This window comes from Equus quagga, chromosome 5 (genome assembly GCF_021613505.1).
Source record: "Equus quagga isolate Etosha38 chromosome 5, UCLA_HA_Equagga_1.0, whole genome shotgun sequence".
Classification (NCBI taxonomy): domain Eukaryota; kingdom Metazoa; phylum Chordata; class Mammalia; order Perissodactyla; family Equidae; genus Equus; species Equus quagga.
Window position 1 is genome coordinate 5,721,454 of NC_060271.1, and position 25,630 is coordinate 5,747,083.

Here is a 25,630-nt window from a genome sequence, read left to right on the forward strand (position 1 = left end):
TAAGAGAGACCATGAAGAGAAACTTTTAATTCATTTATAAATAATTTTATAGAAATTGAAAAAGTATACTAAACTTGTAGGAGATACCTCTGGTACTAAACGGATTATTTAGGATATTGGAATTCTGTTCAGTGATAAAAGTTTGGATCCTTACCACTTATAGCTATTGAAAGTGACCTGTAGCTAAATTACCCATGCAGATAATGAGTTACGTATTGGTCAGAGGCTCAGGAAGATAGAGCTGAGGGCAGTGGATGTCTGCCACGAGGCTGGGTGGTTAGTTTTAAACTAACAGATCTTTTTAGTCCTGGACTTAAAGAAAGGCAGAAAAATAAAACCTATGCTTCTTGCTTTCCCGGACTTCATGTTGGATGATATGTTTTACACCGCCTTGTAATATTAGTTACATGGCACATGAGGGAGAGAAACACTGAGTGCTAGAGACAGTGAGAGGTGTGGGGGTTGGGGCGGGCAGTAGGTTTTCTGAAAGAGGTGCTTCTGAACTTGGCTTGAAGGATAACAGTGGGTACATCATAAGAGAAAACATGCTTCACGATTCTTCCAATCTCGATTCATTTTACCTTTTACCCATCAAGGCCAGTGATTGTTTCTCTTTTACTTTGAGTCCTCTTTGTGCTCACTTTCTCGTGTGTCACTTGAGACATGTCTGTACACATGGATAGTTTCATTATTTCTGCCCTTTTGCTAGCTACCTTTCTCTAAAAAAATAATTTCCCAGTATTTCTCCACACTTCTCATATTTGGCCTGTCTAACCACATAATGGGTAAGCATGATTCAGGCGTATCTTTGGTACTCATAGCAGAGTTTGTTTCTATCACTCTGGCTGTGTCATCTAAAACAGAAGGGCAACAGAATAATGACTTCATGTCATTTTTTTTTTTGGCTCTTCATAACTGTCTTGTGAAGTAAGCAAGATGGAGCTGTTTTAGCTGTTTGACAGACAAGTGCTCGGCGGCTCGTGGGCTTCTCAGGTCTCACACACGGGTCTCGTGGAGGCGGAGCTGGGACTAACTGGAGCTGATTCCAGGGCACCGGCAGTGTAGGACACCCCAGAGGAAGCTACACATCCACATCCCTGCTTCTTTCTGAACTTGTCTACCATCTTGTCCCGGGCTGCTTTTTTTCATGTAGGATTCTCTTCAGAGAGAACGGTTCTGCCCCTAGAACTGTGGCTTTCAAACTTTGTGGACCATGACCTACAGTATGTTTATATTAGACTCAGAGTACACACCTGTGTGGAATAGAGACAAAGCTTCTTAGAACAGTACCTTTCACTGTGTGCAATGCCTTCTAATATTTCATTAAAAAAAGGCTAGTTGAAACTGAGTTGATTGACGAGGCTTACACGACCTCACGCTAGAGGTGTTGCACCCCAGTTACTCTGTTCTCACCTTCCACGCCATCACAATTTCTAATTCTTCTTCCTAGTTGGTTATGGTTAGGTATGACAAGGAAAGCAATCTGTTCATTCCATTATTTATAGTCATCCATACCATTGGTTAGGAAGATAAGAATCACACATTTGTCAAGAGGTCAGGCCCTATTTCCTTTGAAACAGAGGAGTTGGAGAATACTTTTGAGGGGCAGAGTGGAAAGAGGCAAAGAGGCATATTTTTGAGAGTAGGGAAGAGGTAAAAGGAAGAGGTATACTTAGCTTCTGAGTATAAAACCTTTTCCTTGTGTGAGGCTTGTGACGTCTGCCCTCCCCTACGCCGCACCACAGGCAGCCTTTTGGTTATACTCTGCAGCCATCAGATTTTGCAAACCACCGTACCAGTCTTTCCGTTTCTACCCCGGATCCTGAGATTGATTGTAGTGAGTAATTCAGAGCCCACGTGGATATGTGTCCCCGCCTTGGCTGCGCAGTGCTGTGACTTCCTCCTCTTCACTCCTCTTTTGTATACCCTTCAGTCTCAGCCCGCGACTACCACCTGGGCCTCATCATGCCCTGATTCTCCACCTCCAAAGCTTAAAACACCCGGATTCTACCCTCTGAGCCAGAGTCCTGAAATGTTTTTTGTGCCAAGGGTCCCTTTGGCAGTCTGATGACGCCCATGGACTTTTTCTGAGAAAAATGTTCTTAATGCGTAAAATAAAGTTCTTAGGATTAGAAAAGAAATCAGTTATATTGGAATATAATTATCAAAGTGTTGAATTTGTGATATAAGAATGTGTGCTTCTTAATTAATGCATTAAATAACAAGATCTATGAGTGAGCCTAATAACTATCATCGTTTTGAAATAGTGGTAAGATGAATGGTATTTCAAGATACTGCAATAGTAATGTAATGTGAAGGTTTGGTGATTTCTGTTGGTGGCAGAGTCGCAGGAACTGCTAATACTGTTGTGATTTGTTGCTTACATTCATAATTGAAAGAAATGCTAAATTTTAATTGGAGCTTAGTGAAGATAAACATCTAATTTTTATCCCAAAGTTCATGCCCCTGCATTTTACCCCAGGTCTGTGGGTCCCTGGAAGAGCCATCCTCCAGCACAGCCTCTAATGCCCTTGCTTATTCTGTACACTTTCCTTGTCCTTACCAATATTTTCACTTTCTTTGTCTTTCGTTCCCTCCCGGCTACATATATATCTTTCCCTACCCAATTTAGACCTTATAATCTGTCATGTCAACCATTTTATTCCTAATTTCTTCGACAGCTTGTCCCCATGTTTTTAGCTGCACCCATGTGGCAAAACCCCAAGGGATCAATCCTGTATCCACTACCCATCTGTTCTCTTTTGCCCATCACTCCTGCTTCAGCCTTACTTGGCATTCCTGATCTGCATTATTACTGTGGTCTCTTGGCATTACTAGCTCTTGATGGAGATTCCCTCACACCGACTCTGGCTACTCTTCTGTCCCTCCAGTGAGCCCTCTGCTCTAATGGCCACCATGGACTGTTCAGTTTCCCCCCCAGATACATATTATTTTCTTAACCCAACTCTATACATGATGCCTTTTCTTTCCTTTTTTGCCTAGAACACATTTATCTCCCCTTTTCTGGCTCTGCCCTATAACCCCCATCGCAACACTTTAATACGTTGCATCTTAATTGTCCATTTACTTTTCTTGTCTTTATTAGTCAGAGTAGAGGCAGGGACCTTGTCTCATCTTTGTATTCCTAGCATCTGACATGGTACCTGGCAAATGACCGCACTTATTAAACACTTGTTGGATGGCTGCTGGATAGCTTCATGGTTGGTTCAGTGGGTGAAGCCGTCTGTTCTGGGGCCTGAATTGAGTGACAGTTCTGATGCAATGAGGTAATTATAATGATCCCAGCGGTTTGATTTTGAGAGGAAGGATGTGATGTGACTCATACGAGCCCTGTTAGGTGTTTTCGGTTTTATGTTCTTTCATCTAAAAGGGATACTTGGTTTTAGTAAAGAGTGAGTTCTAAGTATCGCTGTCATTTAAGGCAAGTTGTACAATACTGGCTTCTGGATGTCACTAAGGAACAATTGTATGGAACTGTTCTTTTATTTTGCTTTTCACTATCAATAACATCAGCCATTTCACTGTGAATCATTAAAGGCAAAATGTGAAAGGAAAGGGGAGTCTTTTACTCTTCAAACCATTCAGAGGGCAGGGAGTGGAGGGGTGGATGTGCAAGAGTGGCTGTTCTACCCGTGGGCCAAGCTGTCCTGGGACAGTCGCAGTATTATAGGGGGTTCATGAATCCACACGTACGTGCTGTCATCTGAATAACTCATGGGTGTCTAACATATCTGCAGCTATTTTTCAGAGGTTTATACGTGCTGTTTTGGTTAATTAAAAAACAAATTCATTTGAAAGCATTGCCAAGTTTGTCGTACTTACTCCTTTCCTCCATTAGTGGATGGAGAACAACTGTCCTTTGGAGTTCCACAATATTTACTTTTTGTCCTTAAAGAGGGTCCTTATATTGCCAAAGGTTGGGGACCAAAATGGCAAAGTTCTTTTTTTAATTAAAAAAATGTTTTTAATTGTAGTAAAGTATACATAACATAAAATTTACCATTTTAACTAATTTTTAGTGTTCCATTCTTGTCATTAAGTACATTTACATTGTTGTGCAACCACCACTATCATCTGGCTCCAGAACTTTTTCATCTTTAAGAGTGTTTTAAATTCTTGAAAACCCCTTTGTTTCTGAAAACCTTGATGCAGGAGATCAGCTCCATTATATTTTTTGCCTCCTCGTCTGAAGCTCAAATTTTGATATACTTGGAATATTGAAGTTGACCTTTTTGCCGTTCACAGATCCATTCATCCAATAAATATTTAATTATCAAACTCAGCACGTGCTAAGATGCAGAATGGAAAAAGACACACGTGGTTTCACCCTGCAGGGGCTTACAGACTCTAAAACAGATAATCACACAAATAGTCAACCACGATTGAAATCAGCACTACAATGTACAGAAATGCAAGATGATCTCTGAACATAGGACAGGTGAATCTAAGCTAGCCTTGTGAGTGAGTGTAGGAAGGAAGAGTGTGAAGTCATTGAACGCTTCCCCGAGGAAGTGATATAGATGTTAGAAGGGAAAAGGAAAGGAATATTCTTGAGGGCCAGAACTCTGGAGGTTCGAAGGCCCAGAGACCCTTGACCAATATTCTTCTACAAGTCACAGTCTGTTTTTTGTTTCTCTAGAATTCTGTGCCACTTTACCTAACATTTGTGTGGTACAACAAAATAAATGCTTCTTTTAACTTTTGTAACAACCCTATAAGATTAGAATAAGGCTTATTTGGCATGACTGAATCTCTCTCAGGAAGACAGTATCTATTGGTATGACTTGTTCAGGATCTTGCCCAGCGTCAGCCCTGATGGCCGCCTATTGGTTAAAGTTTGGTGTGCTCTGCTTCCGTGTTTGGTTCCCGGGCATGGAACCACACCACTCGTCTGTCAGTAGCCATGCTGTGGCAGCAGCTCACATAGAAGAACGAGAAGAATTTACAGCTATACACAACTATGTACTGAGGCTTTAGGGGAGATAAAGGAAGAAAAAGGAGGAAGATTGGCAACAGATGTTAGCTTAGGGTGAATCTTCTCCTGCAAAAAGAAAAGAAAAGAAATCATGCCCAGTAAATGCTCGAGTCAGATTTGAAAACTGGCTGTCAGACCCCAAGTCTTTTGCTCTCCACCTGATCAGATTATCTCTGAGGGCTTGGCAGGGGTATGCATTTCTTAACCTCTTTTCTTAAGGTAGAATAGCAGTGTGTCAGAAGGGCCAAAGTGTGAATCTAGGATCAGATCTGTCTGTCTGAATCCCAGCTCCTACTTCTTCCTAGCTGTGCAACCTTGGGAAAGACATTTACCATATTTCATTGAATCTAAGATACCATTAATTAGAAGATACATCTCTGTTTCAGAAATTATAAAATCGGGGCGGGGGAGTACATTGTATAACCAATAAACGTGGTAATCTCTAAACTCAATTTCTGTGTCTGGAAGTGGGGATGATGATGATAGTACTTGCCTCATAGGGTTGTGAAAAATCAATGAAATCATCTTTGTGAAGCACTCAGGGTACCTGGCCTGTATTAAGTGCCCCCACAAATGTTAGCTCTTAGGACTTTGACGTCATTATTACTGTGTCGTATGACAGAATTCTTGTACAGAAGAAAATATCTTTCAAGATTAAAAAAAAATATTTTTGTCAATACTATGAACAAGCAGTCTAGCAGACGCAGTGTCAGACTGGTGCCCAGTTCAAATCCGGGCTCCACTACTTTCTGAGTGACTGAGGGTAATTTATTAAACTTTGCTGAGATCAGTGTCTTCATTTGTAAGATGGAAATAGTACCTTGCAGGGTTGTTATGCTGGTTAGAGATAATATCTGTAAAGAATCTAAAATGTTAGGCAAGTGTTAGGTATGCAGTAAATGGCAGGTACTATTATTGTAAAAACATCTAATTAAACGAAAAGAAGCAAGTTCTCTCAGTTACTGGCACAGTAATTGCAGTCCATGAATTTAACCATTGTCATCTGATGTTATTCTGTACCCGTGGCTCTCAACCAGGGGCAGCGCTGTGTTTCTCAGGAGACATTTGGCAGTGTCTGGAGACATTTGGATTGTCATAAGTAGGGGAGTGTTACTGGCGTCTATTGTGTAGAGGCCAGGGATGTGGCTAAACAGCCTATAATGCACAGGACGGCGCCCACAACAAAGAATTACCCAGCCCGAAATGGGAGTAGTCCTGAGGTTGAGGAACTCTGCCCTGTAGTCAGGATTTCCGGTAACACAGTCTGCTCTTATCCTTAGCTTTTGTCTGGGATTCTGGCTTTAGTGGAGTAAACCTGTTTTAACTGGGTTATAAGTAGGATCCTTGACACCAGGGACTTCTAAGGCTCTGCACAGTGGACATTTGTTAATAACACTGATAGATCAATATTCAGGGGAGAACTACTGAAGTTTTCTCTTATTTGGCTATTGTGCATATACTACTACATATAAATGTAAATGGACAAAAGGTTCCTGTTTTCATAGTATAACCCCCCTTTTAGGCTTCTACTAGGGCCAAAGTAAGGCCTTCATAGAACTTTTTATTTTTCCTCAAGAGTATATTGTTCAGTGATGTATTGTACTCACTGCTTACTCTTTTCATTGTTTGGGACACTTCTTAGGTAGATATTCGAGATCCCAGTTGTGTGATCTGAGTGTTCAGGGCAGGGACCGTGCGTAGTGCATAGAATGAGTCCTCAGTGGGTGGCTTTTTCAGTCTCACAGCTGATTAAGTACTTCAGTGCTTCTAACCATAGGGCACATCATTAAATACTATGAACCACTGTTTCCTGGATTTGAGTGATTCCTACACTACCTTCATCGTTCTTGTCATAACTGTTGATTAACACAGAGTATTGTCCTAATTTTAGTCATATTTATATACCACCTGAACTATTGTTTATTTAGTATTTTAAGTCATTCTTTTTTTTTTTTTAAGATTTTCTTTTTCCTTTTCTCCCCAAAGCCCCCTGGTACATAGTTGTGTATTTTTAGTTGTGGGTCCTTCTAGTTGTGGCATGTGGGACGCTACCTCAGCATGGCCTGATGAGCGGTGCCATGCCCGCGCCCAGGATCTGAACCGGGGAAACCCCGGGCTACAGAAGCAGAGTGTGAACCCAACCACTTGGCCACGGGGCCAGCCCTTAAGTCGTTCATTTTTAACTTAAATTTATGTAAAAGGAAACTTTATATCACTATTGTAAAAGGAAAACTAGTTTGACTTGCTACAAATAGAATATAGGTTTACAGCCCCTTCTCTCAGACCCTAGGATATGTGTCAAAATTCAGATTTTTTGGATTTTAAAGACGTGACATGGTTTACTTATCATATATTACATAAAACTCCTATTGGTATCTGAGGTAAAATCCCCTTAATCAGATACATTAATACTTTTCTCCAGCAAAGTGTTTGATATTCATATTTAGTGGGATAGCCTGTGTCAGCTCAGGTCAGGTTTTACTGCCAGATGAGGTTGGGTCAGGTCAGCCTTTGCCACCAACAGAGTTAACAAAAGTTTTTGTTTTCCGGGCTTTTTGGATTTCAGTATTGGGGGTGAGACAAAGTGAGAAAAGACAATAGTTTTAAGCTCTAGGTAGATACCATTGTTTGCTGAAGTGCCTGCACCTGAATCCTGCTTCTCCTTGGTTGTAAAAAGAGATTGATGGGGAATAAAAGGGACACATTCGCCCCACGTGAGACTTTCCCACCTGACTTGACCCTTACACCATTCCAGTCTCTTGTGCCTAATTTATTTTTTGCATTTCTTTTTTGAGTTGTTCCAACTACTTGTAAGGATTGATATTTTATGACTTATTCTTCCTTAGAGGTCTTTCAAAGAATAAAGAGAAAACAATTCAATAGAATTCATTCTTCTACAATTACCCTTTGGACCCTTTAAAACCTAAGATGTATTGTGGAATCTTAGTGATTTTACATTTCCAGTATCTTGAAACAATTTGCTGTTTGATCATCCTAGGAATTATTTCATTATTACTCATCAGTTATTCGTAATTGTGGTAGAAAGCCTAATAAGAAAACAGAAGAATGATGAAATCATGTAGTATTGCATCATTTTTCAAGAAAAGATACATAAGTAGTCTGGACACACATCTTTACAGTCTTTTTTTTTTAGCTTTCATTGAATACAGTTGCTAAATCAGATTTTTAAAATTTTCTACCCACAATGGTAAAGGGAAGAAAATTGCCGGTATGTTAAATAATTATTTAGATAAATCAGAAAATGAATGCAAAGAGACACACTCTAGGCCAGCTCTGTCCAGTAGAAATATGATGCAATCCACATGTGTAACTTTACATTTTCTAGTGGTTACATTTAAAAAATACAGATGAGGCTAATTTTAATAATATATTTTATTTAACTCAGTATGTCTAAAATATTTTATCATGTAATCAACATAAAATTATTAATGAGATATTTTGTATTCCTTTTTTTTATACTAAGTCTTCAAAATCTGGTGTGTATTTTTCACTTACAGCATTTCTCAATTCAGATCTGCCACATTTCAGAGGCTGGATAGCTACATGTGTCTGAGTGGTTACCATGTTGGACAGCACAGCTCTAGACTTTAATGATGGTGGTGAAATTGATCACATAAGAGGAATTTCACACTATGAATCTTCAGATGATAATGTTCTAGATATATTTTCTCAAACTCAAGAATTGATGACAGAACAATATATTTTTTAAGGAGAAAAAGGAAATATATGTGATATTTTCATATAGTAAGCCATTCAACAGGAAGGACTTTGTCCCACAATATTTTATAATACGAACTTGAATCATCCCCTTTTGCTAAAAGTGCACATGACAGTATCCCTGCATCCTCTGTGACGTTTGTGCACCGTACATAGATAAATGCTGGAGGTATGCAAAGGTGATTGGAAGGAAATAGTTGATGATGAAATGAAACAAGTCACTGGGTTGATCATTTGAATTTGTCTTTATAAACCTAAGAATGAAAATGTTTTGCAATTATGGTGCAAAGAAAATGGCTGAACTCTCTTCTACAAAATTAGGAGCTGTCAAAAGTTTTAAAAAATAGTACATTTTGATGGTGCAAATGTGAGAAAAAGAACCAGAAGTAATGATAAGCTAGAGCCTATTGGAGATAATGTTTTCAATTTGAAATCAGTATTCTAAAATGGTTATGTTCCAGGTTTATGCGTGATAGCTGATGAGCAGCTAGTTGCATTCAAAGGACATTGCGCATTTCAGATGTGTATGTCGTCAAAACCTGGCAAATATGTTTATATTCTTATTTATATTTCTATAAAGTTATTTTATGTTATTCTGTCATTCTTACTTCTGTAAATTTTTTGTAAAATGACTTTAAAAAGAATCCATTGGACCCAGGTGGTAAATGATGATGATGACTATTTTTCCTAGTATGCTGAGGGTTAATCAGAAGGTTTGCAAGAAACTTTTCCATTATGATTCAGTGTTATTTAATGTTGCTTAGGTATGTCACTGAATTCATCTTAAATGTTCCCAGTTTGGGGAAATATTCTTCTAAGCTACTGTTGAAAGAACAAACAGTTGGACTTGAAGTTCCCATGACAGACTGAACACACGCATCAAATCTTGTTCCTTCCCCCAAACTCTGCTAACGTACAGTAAAAGGACTATTAAAAAGACGTAAATCCATAAACAAGAGAGGAGACAACAGCAACAGAGTTGTCAAAGCTGGAGAGCAGATAGCTGAGATAACTAAGTGAGCACGCCCCAGAGGCAAGTCTGAAGTTGGTTGTGAGACAAGCACCAGATACCTCTGGAACCAAGGGTGAAGGGACAGGTACCTAAATAAGGAGATTTGAGTGAGAGCTGTTTAAAAACCAGTTAGATCCCAAATTCTCTGCAGCTGGTGCTTCTCCCTCGCTCCAGCAGAAGTAGAGGTTTATCCTCTTGCAGGGGTAGAACATCGGGTCTCTAGACCGGGAGAGTCCAGACACAGCTGTGGGGACTACCCTAAAAGCATAGGGATGTGCTCATAGCTCTGGCCCCCGCCTGGCTCTCTGAGCACTGGGGACCAGGCCCTCCAGACAGGGTCCTGGAAGACTCTTCTCTGGGAACTCTGACCCATCCAGGAAGACCTAAGGTTACTGCGTTGGGCGCTTACCCAGAAAAAGTGGACGCAGATCACCTGTTGTGAAGCCTCTTGTCAGTAACTTCAACCGTGTACTCAGAGCTTTTGGTCAGCTCTTCAGGAGGTCTCCTCTCAGTCATGAGCCAAGGGCCACTAGATTCTGAGGAAGATCTCTAATGCAGAAGATAGAGACCAAAAGAAGCAAAGAGGGAAAAAGTAGCTTGGAAGAAACTCTAACAAACCAAAAACAACAAAAATCATCAAAATCCTCAGAAATAAGAGAGTATTGCATCCTTGAAACAAAAATAGGATGCTAAAATAAAAAGGATCACTCAGGTGACATAAAAGAGCTCTTGAAGTTAAAAACATGATGGCAGATACCATTTTAACTATCGTTTTTAGTTCTTTTGGTGGTTACATCCATAACTATAAATAATGGGTTTATACTATGATTTCTTGTCACTTTAGACATTATTTTGTTGTAGTAGATTAACACACTTATATTTCTCTTTCTTCATTTCTCTTTCTCTTAATATACTTATATCATTTAAAAATATTATTTACTTTTGGCCTTTAAAAGATATACTTAGATCTCTATTTCTTATTCTACCAACTATAAATAAAATCAGTTTCACTCGTGAATTCTCTCTCTCCCCTCCTAGTCTTGTTCATAGATGCTTTATCACCTAGCATTGAAGAGGAAGATACGCTAGTTTAGTAAATAACTGTAGGGGCTGGCCCCATGGCTGAGTGGTTAAGTTCCAGCGCTCTGCTTTGGCGGCCCAGGGTTTTGCAGGATCAGATCCTGGGCGCAGACATGGCACTGCTTGTCAGGCCACGTTGAGGTGGCGTCCCACATGCCGCAACTAGAAGGACCCACAACTAAAATACGCACAACTATGTACTGGGGGGCTTTGGGGAGAAAAAGCAAAAAAAAAAAAGATTGGCAACAGTTGTTAGCTCAGGTGCCAATCTTTAAAAAAGAAAAAAATAACTTTATGTAAAGTATAAAGTTTTGGTCCTTTTTTTGGTGAGATTTATAATGAAAGTAGCCTTGCCTGTCACACATCACAAGACCAGGGTGTCTGTTTTTCACTTCCCAGCTTTGCATTCCGAGGCCGTTGAAGCATGGCTGTCTCGTGGAGGGTAGTCTGGACTTCTCCCTGTAGCTGCTGAAGGGGCTGAGCCTCAATGCATTGTTGTTCCAACTGTTCTGTGATCCAAAATAATTTACAGTTTGTGTCTGTGTGTATTTCTCCATCGACCTATCTATCTGAAAGAAAATCTCCTTAACCTTTGGACTAAGTTCGCTTTGTTGATAGTCTGAACTAATGTGTTTTCTTTCTTTCTTGATCTAGGCAGTTGACAAATACTTCAAGCTTCCTCATGCTTCCAGTAAACCACCTCGGATCTCAGGAAGCCTTGTGGACACCTCTTACAAAACATTGAGATTTGCATTTAGAGCCTCACTAAAAACTGCCATCTATCGAATAACTACTACATTTGGTGAACATCTCAAGTAAGTACCTGTTTTGATCCATTATAATAATTCACTTGCAGGAGTCCCCCTGAGAAATAGGTAGGAGAATTAGAAAGGCTCACATGTTGAAAGTCTTCTTTTGAGGACTTCATGATTCCTGTTGGAAATGAACGGCTTGGATTTAGACTTAATATTTATATTTTAAAATTTAGCCTATCAAATAAGGTTTGGGGCATTCTTTTAAGCGGACAAAAAAGAGGATAAAAAATTATAAAAGCAGCAAATGTAATTATATATATATTTTTTAATGACCAAAACATTAATGGAGAAAAAAGGCAAAAAACCAAGTACCTTGCCAGAAAAGCATATTAAAAATAATTATCTTATTACATCTTGGTCAGCAAACCAAGACTTAGGGTAGGCAGAGTATTCCATGAATGAGTCCTTGGTGCTTTGTGAATTATGCTGGAAAAACAATGACAGATCACGGCACCTTGAGAAATGAACCTAAAAGGAAATCACAAACGCCAAACCTGTTTGTATTTGGTTTCCTTGATGTCACTGCTTTCTTCTCATGAAGTCGTCTGGCTGGGCAGGATAAGGGATATTAGTTCGTCAACTAGACTATGTTTATCATAATTACAAATGTACTTTAGAAGACATGAGCGCTTGCCCTGCCTTTTCTGTATACAGTCAATAAATAGTTTAGAACTTTCTCATACCACCTGCTTTTAAAGACAGGTGGTGTATTTCCTTTTACTTCGGTAACACTAGGCAGCAGCAGTAGCAATTTTTTAAAGGGAACACTTTGGTTCTGTGTGGGAATACAAAAGAGCTGTGGATAATCCTCTATCCTTAAGAGGTTTTATTTACTTGTTTAAAAACAAACAAAAATAACTATTTATTGAGTGCCTTTTTGATCTGCACTCTCCAGTAGGATAGCCATGCATGGCTATTTAAATTTAAATTAATTAAAGTTAAGTAAAATTAAAAATCCAGTTTGTCAGTCATGTTGGCCCTGTTTCAAGTCCTCAGTAACTACATATGGCTAGTGGCCACTGGATTGGACAGCTTAGGTATAAAACATTTCCGTCGTTTCAGAGAGTTCTATTGGACGGTGCTGTTCTAAACGATGCACTTAGCACGTTTTATGTTTTTTTCATTTACTCTTCTCAAAGAGCCTGTGAGGTGTAGAGGTTATCTTAATTGTACAGATATGGAAACTGAGGCTTAAAGAAGTTAAGAACTTGTCTAATAGCACAATCTAGTGAGTATTAGAACATGAGCCTGAAATCAGGTCTTTCTTGCTCTTAAAATTCCACCTTCTTTCCCTGTACAACACTAGATCGCCTCTAAATGTAAAGTGCCATGTAGACACTCTCAGAAAACACTTGATGAATGTAGAGAGTGAACTAGATATGATGTATATTGATGAGAGAGCAAAAATGGAGAGAAAGGGGAAAAGAAAGATTTCTTAGGTAAGAAAGGGAGGTAGATGACTGACAAAATATGAGAAGAGCCATGTTTTGTATATGCACTAAAACTGATGAGGTCAGTAGAGACTATTTTGTAAAAAAAATAGGATAGATTGGTATGGTGGAAAAAATAGCAGATTTGGAGTTCAAACATTTAGATTTGTGTCTGGTTACATCACTGGACTATCTGTGGTTGTGGGCAAGTTAGCTAATGATTGAAGTAACTTGCCCAAGACTATGCACGTACTAAGTTGCAGAACCAGACTCCAGACTCCAGTCTCTCTGACCCTAGAGTTCTGTTGACAGTGTCTGTCCTCTGTTAACCAGCAGACTGCCGTCTCCCCTGACCTCTGGATCTTACTGATACTCTTTACCCGCCTGTGAAAAGGGGATGTTATCCATCCCACTTTGTTCCATTTGCTGTTAATAGATGTAAAATGGGGTCATACATATGTAAAGCCTGCCCTCTGTGCCTTTTATATTGTTGTGGCAACAACTGTTATCACTGTATAATACCTAATTTATTCATTCCCCAAAGCTCTGCCTTTGAGAACCAGATGTAGGTGAAGTAAACTCTTGAGGCGGGAAGATTAACGCAGGCCAGTTACTCATTGGAGACACTTGTTTAGCACCTGTTTACTCTTAATTTAGGCAAATTGGGTTCACTGGTTTTCCAGCCTATAACATTAAACTCTGAGGGGAAGAGAGTACTGTTAGAGTGAGGAGTATGACGACAGTAAGGGATAGTTCACTGCCTGCTAGCAGAGGGAAGAGGCCTGAGAAGAGCTGCAGACCTGGTGTTTGAGAGTCCAGAGCCGGTTACTTAGCGACGACAGCCTCGCCGCGCCTCGAGGGAATCTGCACGGGGAAAATGCTTGAAATGGTTCCGTTAGAGGCAGCTGCACGCTTTAAGAAAGCAGAGATGTGTATGTGTAAGATGTATAAGGCATTTTAGGATGATTTGCAGCAAAATTATCGTGATAAGACTCTTTTGGCGCTTTTAAAAGTTACTGACCTTCAGTAACCTGGAATTTTATGACTCAGTAATGATATATTACTGTTCAACAACTAGAAAACCAGAATCTTTCATTGTGTTTAATTTTTGCACAAAAGTTTAAAAGGAAGTTGTACACTAGTTTCAGCCTGAGTTTTGTCAAGGTGATGTGTTTTTTTTGTAGGGGTTAGGGTGGGGAGAGAACTCAGTTTCCCCATCCAAGACATAACTTATGTTCAAAGGGAAAAGTAAATCTAAACCACCAAGCTGTTACCTTTGAAAACGATTAGTGGCGTCTATTATGTTTTAACCAAACATTTTAGTTTAAAGGATTTTATATTAAAGGCAATTCAAATACTCCACAACTCAAAGATAATGTTGGAATCTGGTTTAAATAAAGTAATAAAATCCAGAAAACCTACTGCAAGGCCTGGAACTCTGCACAGCAGGTTCCGTAGGAGAGCAGGTTAGAATCGATGCCTTCCCTTGTCAGTCTTAATTTGTTTTGGTCTTTAGAAGGTAGAAGCATGCCATTACTGGATGCAAGTCCTCCTCCTCATTAGATTAAGGAGGGTTTTCATCCAGCTTTTTCAGAAGTACTAAATAAGTGAAGATTTCTAATCATTTTTAATTGTTTTGAAAAATATTGACTCTCTGCTCTGTGGTTCACTTAATATGCTTAATGTAAAATAAAGCTTATGCTTTGAATTTATGTTTCATTTAGTGCTGTGCAAGCATCTGCAGAACATCAGAAAAGACTTCAACAGTTCTTGGAGTTCAAAGAATAGTTAAGTAATATAAACTGTGTTCATTACACTGCTGATACAACTACAGATGGGACGGTAAATGTTCAGCATTCTTGCATCAGAAGAAAATGGACTAATTAGATGCTTCCTTTGTCGTGGTGGTTGCTTTGAAAACTATACTTTAATGGGAGAAATCATGGGAAGAAATTCTCAACGGAATAACTAAAAACTGCCTTTTCTGTACCGATTGCTTTTTGTATGTGTGGTATAATAAAATCTTTATTAAATTTTACAGAAGCATCTGTGGCAGTGGACTTGTCTCTAGCTTATATAGATTAATAAGAATAACTAGACAATTTTTAGAATTTACTTTTGAGAGGAGTAGAGCCAGTTCAGAAGGTAAAACCGGGTTGACTTGATCCCGTCTTCCTTCCTAATCATTCTGAGAGGTTAGCTCTTTGGAAACTCGCAATACATAAACTTTTTAAGAGTAGTTTCTGTTGACTGAAGTATAAAAATGGTAACAGTGGAGAAAAATTCACAGAAAAAATATTGTCTAAAGCACATGTTTTGTTAATCTGTTAGGTTGTGCTTTTGTTTCCAGGGACAAATTAAATTTGCATGATTGTCCAAAAAAGGTCTCAATTTACAGAATGCCAACTCTATATAAAGGAATGTGCAAAAATTCAGTTCTTAAGTTACAAGATTAAACAAGCACATTTGGTTTTTGAAAGACGATTGACTGACATCTATGAATTTATTTCGCATCATGCTAGTAAACAGTAAGTGTATGCGTATTTTCCCAACTAGTTTTGCTTTCTTTTTCTGGAACAAAACATTAAGTGATTTGCAGAGCTTTTCAAGTGAGAGAAGAGGTTTTGCAAGAAAAAGCAGGAGACTTTCCCTTTTTCCCCACTCTGCATCTTCATTAGATCAGATTATTTTGCAAAGTTTGTTTTCACAGACTTTCACAGAGGAGCAGCTTTTTTTGTGTTAACTGGCTAATTAAAATATATTAGGAAAATCTTTAAGCCAGAGACAACTCAGTCATCGAATAGCTAGTGAAACCAGAACTTCAGGGGTCGCTGTGCTTGGTTGCGTTGTCTGTCCCACACTGAGCATGGGGATTTTCTAATTTATTGGATCAGCTTCTTTGCAGATGAAAGATGCTCAGTCCTGCTGGTGGATATTCACTGGACTAGCTTGGACTGAAATGCTCCCTTGGAGTTCTTTTCCTATTATCTTTTCCCTCTAGTGTCCTGAAATGTTTTCTTTAAAGTCAAGCACAGTGTTGTATATGAATCTTTAATGTGGTATATATGTCTGCCATTGTCTGATTGCTTATGTATTATGTCTTTATTCCCTTTATTTGTTGCCCCTTCAACCAGCACATGCCAAATTTTAAGTGAATCCTGCTGGCCTTTAAAGTGTCTTTATGAGACAGTTCCCCAGTTGTCAAGTGTTTGGAGCATTTAGGCTGTTGCCATTGCTTTTCTGTGTATGTGTCTGAAGTGGAGTGGGTCTCTTTTTTGCATATGAAAGTTGAATTTTGAATGTGGTTACTTACAGATGACCAGAAGATTGTGGCTGGGTTGGCTGAGAACTGTTGAGTTCCATGTTTTAAAGCCATTGAGCTTTTTGTATTCCATTCTCTGAGGGAAAAGGATTCTTAACCTTCTGCTTCCATTAAAGAAGAATTGTGGTATTTAGCCCATTGGATTCCTGAGACTGATGATGGGATGACCCTTTAAACTTTGATTTACTTGGATACAGTGTCTGGCTAGGTTTAAGTTTTTGCATTTCCCATATACTTGGGGCAAAGGTATGTTTGATGAGCAATGTGAAGATTTCTGAGGTGTTCGTCCCTATTTTCTCTCAAGAGAATGAACTGTGTACCAAATACAGGTCACATAATGTCTGCCTGGTAGAGATTTGGAAAATGCCTCCCCACATCTGGATTGTGTGTTTAGTAGATAAGGGAGTCAGTTCCTTTGCCCACTGTGTGTTGCTTATCTACACAGCGTCTTTTGGGGTGTGGTATGGCTCAATCACCTGTTCTTACAGAGAGCTCCTTCTCCTGTGTCCAAGGAGGGGGTCTTAGGAATGCCGAGAGGAGAGAAGCCTTTCCTGTGATGAAGTCACATCCCGCCTATGAGCTCACCGATGCTGTAACATTGGCCTGAAGATTAGAGTGTTCTTTAAAAGCTTTTCTCTGTCAGGACAAAACATGATGCTGTCAGCTCTTGTAATCTTTGCTTGACCCTTATGGAGGGTGTAAACCACATAACTTCTTTCCTGGAGGACTAGGAAACGGTCCTAGAGTAAACCTTGTACAGTTGAGCGACGTGGATGAGCAGCTGTTTCTTAGTTTGCTGGATTTGTTCCTCAGTAGTTGTTTTGTGTGTCTTCCTGTAAATATGGTAATCCATTTATATCCTTTTGTATATCACTGACACTGAATTGGGTAGAAAAATAAAATCGACAGTTTTTCAAAATGGGACTGTTAATTGAAATACGTGTATCTGTGAAGTCAATTATTTAATTTCTGATGTGTGTCTTTCCTTGGCCATTTCAGTTCCATCTTAGAGTTGTTGTTTATAAAACACAAAAAGGTTTAACTTCTTGAGAAATAAGCTTTTGCCCCTAACTGGACTAATTTGGGGGTGATCTGTGTTTAGTGGTAACTCTGAGGAGCCTGAATTCTAAAAGTCTCTTTCTTCGTTGTCTTGGCCGCCTTTCTTCCACAGCTAAACAAAGGATGCAGGTGCTGAGAGCCGCCTCCTAATAGAGATTTCTTTTCCTGCCAGAACAGTGCTTCTAAACGGATCCTGTGCCCCCAGGGTAAGAGTTATGGCTGTCAGCTTTACTTAAGTAACTCAGAACTTCACCTCAAGGTAGCTGAGGTACTGTACCAAGGCCCCCAGCGCCCTCTTCTCTCCCAGTCTGCAGTCATCTTTCTTTAAAACAAAGGTGGCTTTCATTCATCACTTAACAATCCAGGTATTCTTAGCAAGCTACTGACCACCATTTTTAAATAAGCAAAATCATTATTTTGAGGGGTAGGAAGTGGGCTAGATAAGCACATACCCCCTGTAGTTCTCCGTCATGGTCCTAAGCAGCCCTGGCAGTTGCTGTAGTGGTGTGCAGATTAATGCAGAGCTCGCTAATCACTCAGAATATGCGCTGAGTGCCTGTTGTGGCCTGGCTATTAGAAACAAATTTAACTGTGAACGAGACAGTCCTGGCCCTTCGAGGAGTTTGTAATCCAGGCAGTGGCACTGAAACTTGGGATGAGAAACCTCAGACTCACAGGGAGTGCTTGTTAGAGTGCAGAGTCTGCTTCAGAGGTCTGGACTGGTTCCCAAGAGCCGGCGTTTGTAACACATCCTAAGCAGTGGTCTGAGAATCACACTGCGAGAATGGTTTATTTTAGATCAGGAGTTACCAAACTTAGCATGCATCAGAGTCACTTGGAAAGCTTGTTTAAACAGATTACTGGACCCCACCTCCAGACTTTCTGATTCACTAAGTCTGGGGTGGGGCCCAAGAATTTGTGTTTCTAACGAGTATCCAGATGCTGCTGATGCTGCTGGTCAGGAGGGCACACTTTGAGAACCACTGCCCTAGTGGATTTTCTTGTATGTGTTCTCTCAGATGAGTGTCTGAAGCATATGAACTATCATTTCCTATAAGGTGGAGTTTTTCCATCTGATTCATTTATTGGAAAGCTTGAAGAAAACGGCTCGATCCCGTAGGTAACGCAGGAATGCTGAGAAGTCCTCGGGTGTTCATCTGCTTGTCTTGAAGTTGCAGCTGTGATGTGAGCGGAGTAGCTCTTTCACGCCATCGTCTGCTCATGCTCCTGTTATTTCCTTTGTCTGAATTGCTGTCTTGGCAAACTTCCCTTTCTTCACGATGAGCTTCGCCTTCCCACATACTCCCAGATAGATTTCCTTGTGTTTTTTCAATACTTTGTCATTCCTTTTTTTTTGGACCATATCATATTGAATTGTAATTTCACTGATTACAAACCTGCTTCCCTTTGTAGATTATGAGCTCCGTCCTCTTCCAGGATTCCAGTTAGACGCTTTCTCGGTGTTTCATCTGGGTCTTAACCTGTCTCCCGTACTGTAATATTTTTGACTTTCCCTGCTTTATTCTGGGTAGTTTCTTCTGACCTGTCTTACAAGTCATTTTCTTCAGCTGTGTCACATCAGCAGGTAACTGAACCACGGACTCCACGTGGACTGAGCTGCACTCACAGGAGTTTCCCAATAGAGTGAACATTGGTAGTCCTTTCTAGGTACTTGAGTTTACATCCTTAGCAGAACTTTATTTATAATTCTGAAATCCAGAGGTTTTTTTCAGTTGGTAAGTTTGCTGACAAAATTTGTTTGGCAACTAAGCCCGACCTTAACTGATGTGAGGCCATTTGTAAACTTAATTTATTCCATGTCGTATGACTGTACTTAGACTTGCCGTAGAATATTTGGTTATGAGGTGCTGTCCCAGACCCCATGGGAGTATTATGTAACACGCATCAGTATTACCGTTCTAAAATCTGAAAACTCCTTTATTCTGAAACATCTAGCCTTGGGTTTAAGAAAAGGTGTTGCAGACTGTCTTTGTGAAATGCTGTTAGTTCTTCCATTCACTCGTTCAGCCCGCTGTATACCAGGCCTGCGCTAGGCACTGATGGTACAGACTCACAGACCTTGCCCTCAGAGAGCTCACTGCCGTGTGTGGGAGAAGCAATGGAGGCAATCCTTGTTTACAAAGACACTTTTTCTACTTATTTACAAAATTGTTGTCTGTCTTGCTGTTGCTGCCTCAGTGCTCGTTGGTTGCGCAGCTGTTCTATTCTTAGCCTGCACGAAAAGCAGCCTCTCCTTAGGTCCCGGTGTTTGCCTCTTTGTCACTGGCATTATTTTGCAGAAGTTGTGTAGCTCTACTTGCCCCCAAGTGCTCCTCTTCTCCCTGCGCACGCATCTTACCTTGAGTGTGCCTTCTAAGTGATCCTGGTGGTAAGGTAGTTCTGGAAGATCTGTGGGATGTCTCTGGCAGAGAAACATTGGAAGGTGACCTCTAAATCACAGGTCTTTACCTTGACAGTCTTTTGAACATACGTTTACTCTTGACTGGTTTATTCTTTTTATCTCTCAACTTAGTAACAGTGGTCTACAGTCTTGAAAAAATATTAAACGCTAGTCCCTCCCTAACTGCATTATGAGCCTTAGTTGCAGGGACACAGTCCCCACCTCAGCCTAGCTTAAGCATAAAAAGGAGAGTTGATCCTAAGGGCACAGAAAAGTCTGGGTGAGCCCAAGGATAGATTTCCTTCTGGGCCATGTGAAGAACCTGGAAAGCTCTCAGGATCTCTAAAGGGTTCTTCTCTGCTTCTTTGTGCATCAGTGCTCTATTCTGTCTCCCTGCCTACTGGCCTTCTACCACTCTCTCCATCTGCCCTCTAGCTCCTGAGTTTACGTGTAATAGAGGCTGACCCGCTATTTCTGAATGTCAACCAAATTCCTGATTGAAAGAAATTAGCCTAAATGGATCGAGTGTTCGAAGGTCTCATTAGGCTCCAGGGACCAGGTCATGCAGTACCAACATGCTTCTGAGAACTTAGCTTTGTTGATTGGGATAGAGTGGGGTGAAGGGAGCTCCCAGAGCCGCCCAAGATTCGGGGTTCATGGCCTGCAAAGAGGGGCTTATAATCCCCTTTGCTTTGGGGTGGAACCCCAAAGGGCAGCACCCTAGAAGGAAGGGTGAAGAGGAAGTAGAGTGCACGAACTGTAGTTGAGTTAGAATCCTCACTACATTGAATTGCGGTAGTCTCTGTTTGCCAGTGTTTCTGGGTCCTGGGAGAGGCTGTCATAAATCCTCTCTGGAGGAAAACAACACCCTGGGCCTCAATTGTTTCTACAAATAAGTTTTTAAATACAGTGTCTGCACACAATTAAAAGTAACCAGGGGGCTGGCCCCGTGGCCGAGTGGTTAAGTTCGCGCGCTCCGCTGCAGGTGGCCCAGTGTTTCGTTGGTTCAAATCCTGGGCGCGGACATGACACTGCTCATCAGACCACGCTGAGGCAGCGTCCCACATACCACAACTAGAAGGATCCACAACGAAGAATATACAACTATGTACTGGGGGGCTTTGGGGAGAAAAAGGAAAAAAATAATAATAATAAAATAAAACCTTTAAAAAAAAAAAAAAACGTAACCAGGCACAGGAAGAGACAAGACAGCATGAATGAAAACAACCAAAGCAAAAGACAATACAATAGACCCATAGGGGCTCTCAATAATAGTTATTAGAGATTTAAAAATAATTATGATTACTATGTTCAATAAGATTAAAAAATGAAATTCTAATTCATTAGAGAACTAGAAACTACATATATATGTAGTAGAAACTACACCCACAGAGAAATTCTAGGACAGAAAAATAGACTGACTAAAATGAGCAGTCAATGGATAGGTTTACCTGCAGATTAAACATAGCTAAAAAGTGACTTGGAAAATAGGTCAGAAGAAATTATCCAGAATAAAGCATGGAAAGTCAAAAATACTGAAATAGAGAAGACGGATTAAGGCACAGATACTATAATGAGAAAGTTTCTAAGTGAATTGGAATCCTGGAAGGAACTGGAGATCGAATGGAGCAGAAGCAGTTTGAAAAATGTGATAGCAAAGAACTTTCTAAAATTGATGAGACATCAAGCCACAGATTGAAAAGGCTCTATGAAGCCTAAACAGATAAATAAAAAGAATACACACTGAGGTACCTTCATATTAAAAGGGCTAAAACCAAAGACAAAGTCTTAAAAGTAGCCAGAGGAGAAAAAAGACCACCTTCAAATGAGCAGCAATAAGACAGCTAACTTCTCAACAAAAGCACTTGAAGACAATGGATTGGAAATTTTAAAGTGCTGAAAGAAATTCACTAACTTAGAATTCCATACCCAACATTAATCTCCAAACATGGTGGGGAAATAATAACATTTTCAGACAAACAAAAGCTGAGAAATTTCATCAACAGATCATAGTAAGAGGAACTTAATTTATAAAGGTAGTATTTTCAGGAAGAAGAAGGAAGGATAGAAGCAGGAAGAAATTAAGAACAACAAAAAAGGTAAATATGAATACTGATTTACGAAACAATGATGGGATTTTTTTTTTTTTTTAAGATTGGTGCCTGCGCTAATACCTGTTGCCAATCTTCTTTTTCTTTTCTTCTTCTCCCCAAAGTACCCCCGGTACATAGTTGTATATTCTAGTTGTGAGTGTCTCTGGCACGTCTAGGGACTGGTTGTGCTGTGTGGGACGCCCCCTCAACATGACCTAATGAGCGGTGCCATGTCGGTGCCCAGGATCCGAATCGGCAAAACCCTGGGCCGCCAAAGTGGAGCGTGCAAACTTAACCACTCGGCCACGGGCCGGCCCCTCTGATGGGATTTTAAATATGTAGAGAATTGGAGTACCCACACAAAGGCATATAAGTCAGAGTATTTGGGAGTTGAAATATCCTATGGTCTTTACATTGTCTGGGAAGAGAGTAAAAGTATCAACAGTAGACTTTACTAAATTAAAGATGTGCATTGTCTCTTAAGGATAATCATAAAAGAGTAGTAAAAGTTTTAAACTAAGACAGGGAAAAAATGGAATAACAAAAAATAATCTAAAAGAAAGTAGGAGGGGAAAAGAAATCTGGAATAGGCAGGACAAAGAAAATGCACATAGTTAGATGTAGGTTTAAACTCAGATATATCAGGAATTACAGTAAATGTACGTGGACCAAATGTTCCGATCAAAAAGCAAAGATCCCATCAAACTAGATAAAAAACAAAATCCAACTGTTTGCTGTGAACAAGAGCAACATCTAAAACACAGGATAGATGTGTTGATAAGGAAAAGAGAGGAAAGAAATGTGCAAACACGAAAAGAAAGCAGGTATAGTTGTATTAATTTTTGACACAATATACTTTAAGGCAAAAAGCCCTTACCAGAGAGAAAGGGGGGCACTTCCAAATAACAAAAGATTCAATTTGTGAGAAAGATACAGTTCTAAATATTAACGCACCTAATAACATAGCCTCCAACTACATTAAAACAATATGGGCAAAGATGAACGGGTACTTCAAAAGGAGGGTATTCAGATGGTTTATAAGAGAAGATAGGTATTCGGTACCTTTAGTTGAGGGAAATACGCTGAGATACCACCACACACCCATCAGAAGGACTGAAAAGAAAAAGACTGACAATGACAGGTGTTGATGTGGAGCAACTAAAACTCATAATTGCTGGAAGGAGTGAACAAATGGACAAAGCCACTAAAGATAGTGTCTACTATAGAACCTATCGATTCACTAATTGTATGTGCTCAGAAAAGTGAGTGCATGTGCCCACCAAAAGTCACGTTTGCAGGATGCTTACAGCAGGATTTTTGACGATGGCCCTAAGTTGGAGACATTTCAAGTGTCCATCAGTAGTAGAATGGATAAATGAATTGTGCTGTACTTTTAGAATGTAATTTTGCATAGCAGTCAAAAGAATGAACTACTACTACGTGTAACAACTTGAATGAAGCTCAGACATAATATTAAGCAGAAGACGCCAGACACAAAGGAATACATACTGCATGATTGCATTGTATGCATTTCAAAAACAGGTAAAAATGTTAGCACTCTCAGTCAGAATAGTGGTAATGGAAAGAGGGGCAGCATATTGACTTGGAAGAGCATGAGGACACTTGAGGTGCTAGAAATGTTCTGTATCTTGATTTGAATTATGTGGGTGCATACATATAAAAATTCATTGAATGGTATATGTAAGATTTATATACTTTATGTATGTTATATGTTAATAAAAAATACTTAAAAACTGACACAACCACTTACAAGGAGAAAGAGACAAATCCACAATTATAACAAGACATTTTACACACCTCTCAGTGACTGATAGAACAGGTAGATTTTAGAAATCAGTAAGGATGTAGAATAGTTGAATGACATAATCAGCAAACTTGACCTAAATGGACACACATGGAACACTGCACCTAACAACTGAAGAACATGCGTTCTCTTCAAGCTCACGGTGAACATTTGCAAATCTCACAACATGTTGGTCCATAAAGCAAGTCTCAACAAATTTCAAAGGATTAAAATCATTTAGAATATATTTGGCTGTTAAGCCATTAGGATAGAGATCAATTAAAAATTATAATTAGGACATTTCGTATGTTTGGAAATTAAAAAATACACTTTAAAATCACCCACAGGTCAAAGAAGAAATCACATAGGTGGAAATTAGAAAAATATTTTTAAAGGAGTGATAATAAAAATACACACTGAAATTTGTTAGATATAGCTAACGTCATGCCTAGAGGGAAATTTATACCCTTAAATGCATATATTATAATGAAAAGAAGAAAGGCTGAACATCACTGAGCTGAGGATCATCTCAAAAAGCTAGAAAGTGAATTTAGTGTAGTCTTTACCACTTCTATATCTTTTCAGTGCACGTGTAATGAATTACCAGTTTACTTGCTCTTACTGGAAACCGTGATCTATGAGTTCTTGGGTTCAGAGATCATTTCTTATTCTTTGTATCCCCAGTGCCTATTAAAGTAGGTTGCATGGGGCCGGCCTGGTGGCGCAGCGGTTAAGTGTGCACGTTCTGCTTCGGTGGCCTCGGGTTCCCTGGTTCGGATCCCGGGTGCAGACATGGCAGTGCTTGGCAAACCATGCTGTGGTAGGCGTCCCACATAGAAAGCAGAGGAAGATGGGCACAGATATTAGCTCAGGGCCAGACTTGCTCAGCGCAAAGAGGAGGATTGGCAGTAGTTAGCTCAGGGCTAATCTTCCTCAAAAAAAAAAAACCAAAAAGTAGGTTTCACACTATTGGTATTTGTTTGAACTGAATTCAGTTTATCATCAGTGCCTTAGGGTTTTTAGAAACTCAGGGTCTCAGACTTAGTGTTACAAAAGCCAGGCAGGTGATGTGATGTGTGAGGCCAGCAGCATGGGAACACAGCAAACTGGCGAGCACACAGCCCAACTAAAGGGATGGCTGCTGCGGCTGCGTGGCCCTCTGCTGATGGTGCTGTGGGAGAATGCTTGCCTGGTATGTCTAGATCTCCCCATTTGCTTATAAGAAGGCAGAAATTCAGATTTTGATGTGAAATTTCCATTTTTAAAGTGTTGGAAACTAATTAATTAAAAGCAAAATACAGTGAGTGCCAAAGCAAACTACACCACCCTATGGCTGCTAGTTTGTAACCTCTGTTTTATTTCACACCTTAAGAGGTGGGAATGTGTTTTGTGTCTAAATAGCCAGCCAATAGACTCGAGCAGCCTCTTCCCTCGAGCATATTTCTGCCTGAAGAAAAGAGCTGTGAGTGCTCCCTGACAGGATTTCTGGGTCATATCTGTAAGAGGTTTGCAGGGCTGTGTAAAGCCTTCTTTCTAGCTGGCTGTTTACCCCAGCTGAATCAGACATGTGTTCCCAAAGATTTTTTTCCTCCTTTTGTTGTAATATTCTTAATGATGCATCCTGACTTTTTCACTCTGTTTTCCACACATTTGTCACCACTTCTGCTTTTGGATCTTCATGCTGGAAAATCTGAGGCTTACATGGAAGATTGATTTTTAATGCCCCTTGCGTTGTTTTTCAGCTGTAACATTTGCATGCAATTATGACATTTTAAAAATAGGACACCATGGGGTTTGAAAAAAAGAATCTTCTGGGCGGATGAGCAAATGGAAAGGCCAGCCTTTAATTTTGTTAACATCCCAATTACATCGTGGTAACC

The 25,630-nt window shown here is 39.8% G+C and overlaps 1 protein-coding gene across 2 annotated transcripts in view; it reads left to right on the plus strand.

Moving 5' to 3' along the window:
• NDC1 (NDC1 transmembrane nucleoporin) overlaps positions 1-17,310 on the plus strand; it is a 49,017-nt gene extending 31,707 nt beyond the window's left edge. For both annotated transcript variants that reach the window (XM_046662228.1, XM_046662227.1), the window contains exons 17-18: positions 11,481-11,641; positions 14,796-17,310. In XM_046662228.1, the coding sequence (XP_046518184.1) occupies positions 11,481-11,641; positions 14,796-14,859 (225 nt within the window). In that variant the 3' untranslated portion in view covers positions 14,860-17,310. The remainder of the gene's footprint in view (positions 1-11,480; positions 11,642-14,795) is intronic.
• Positions 17,311-25,630: the final 8,320 nt, after the last annotated feature.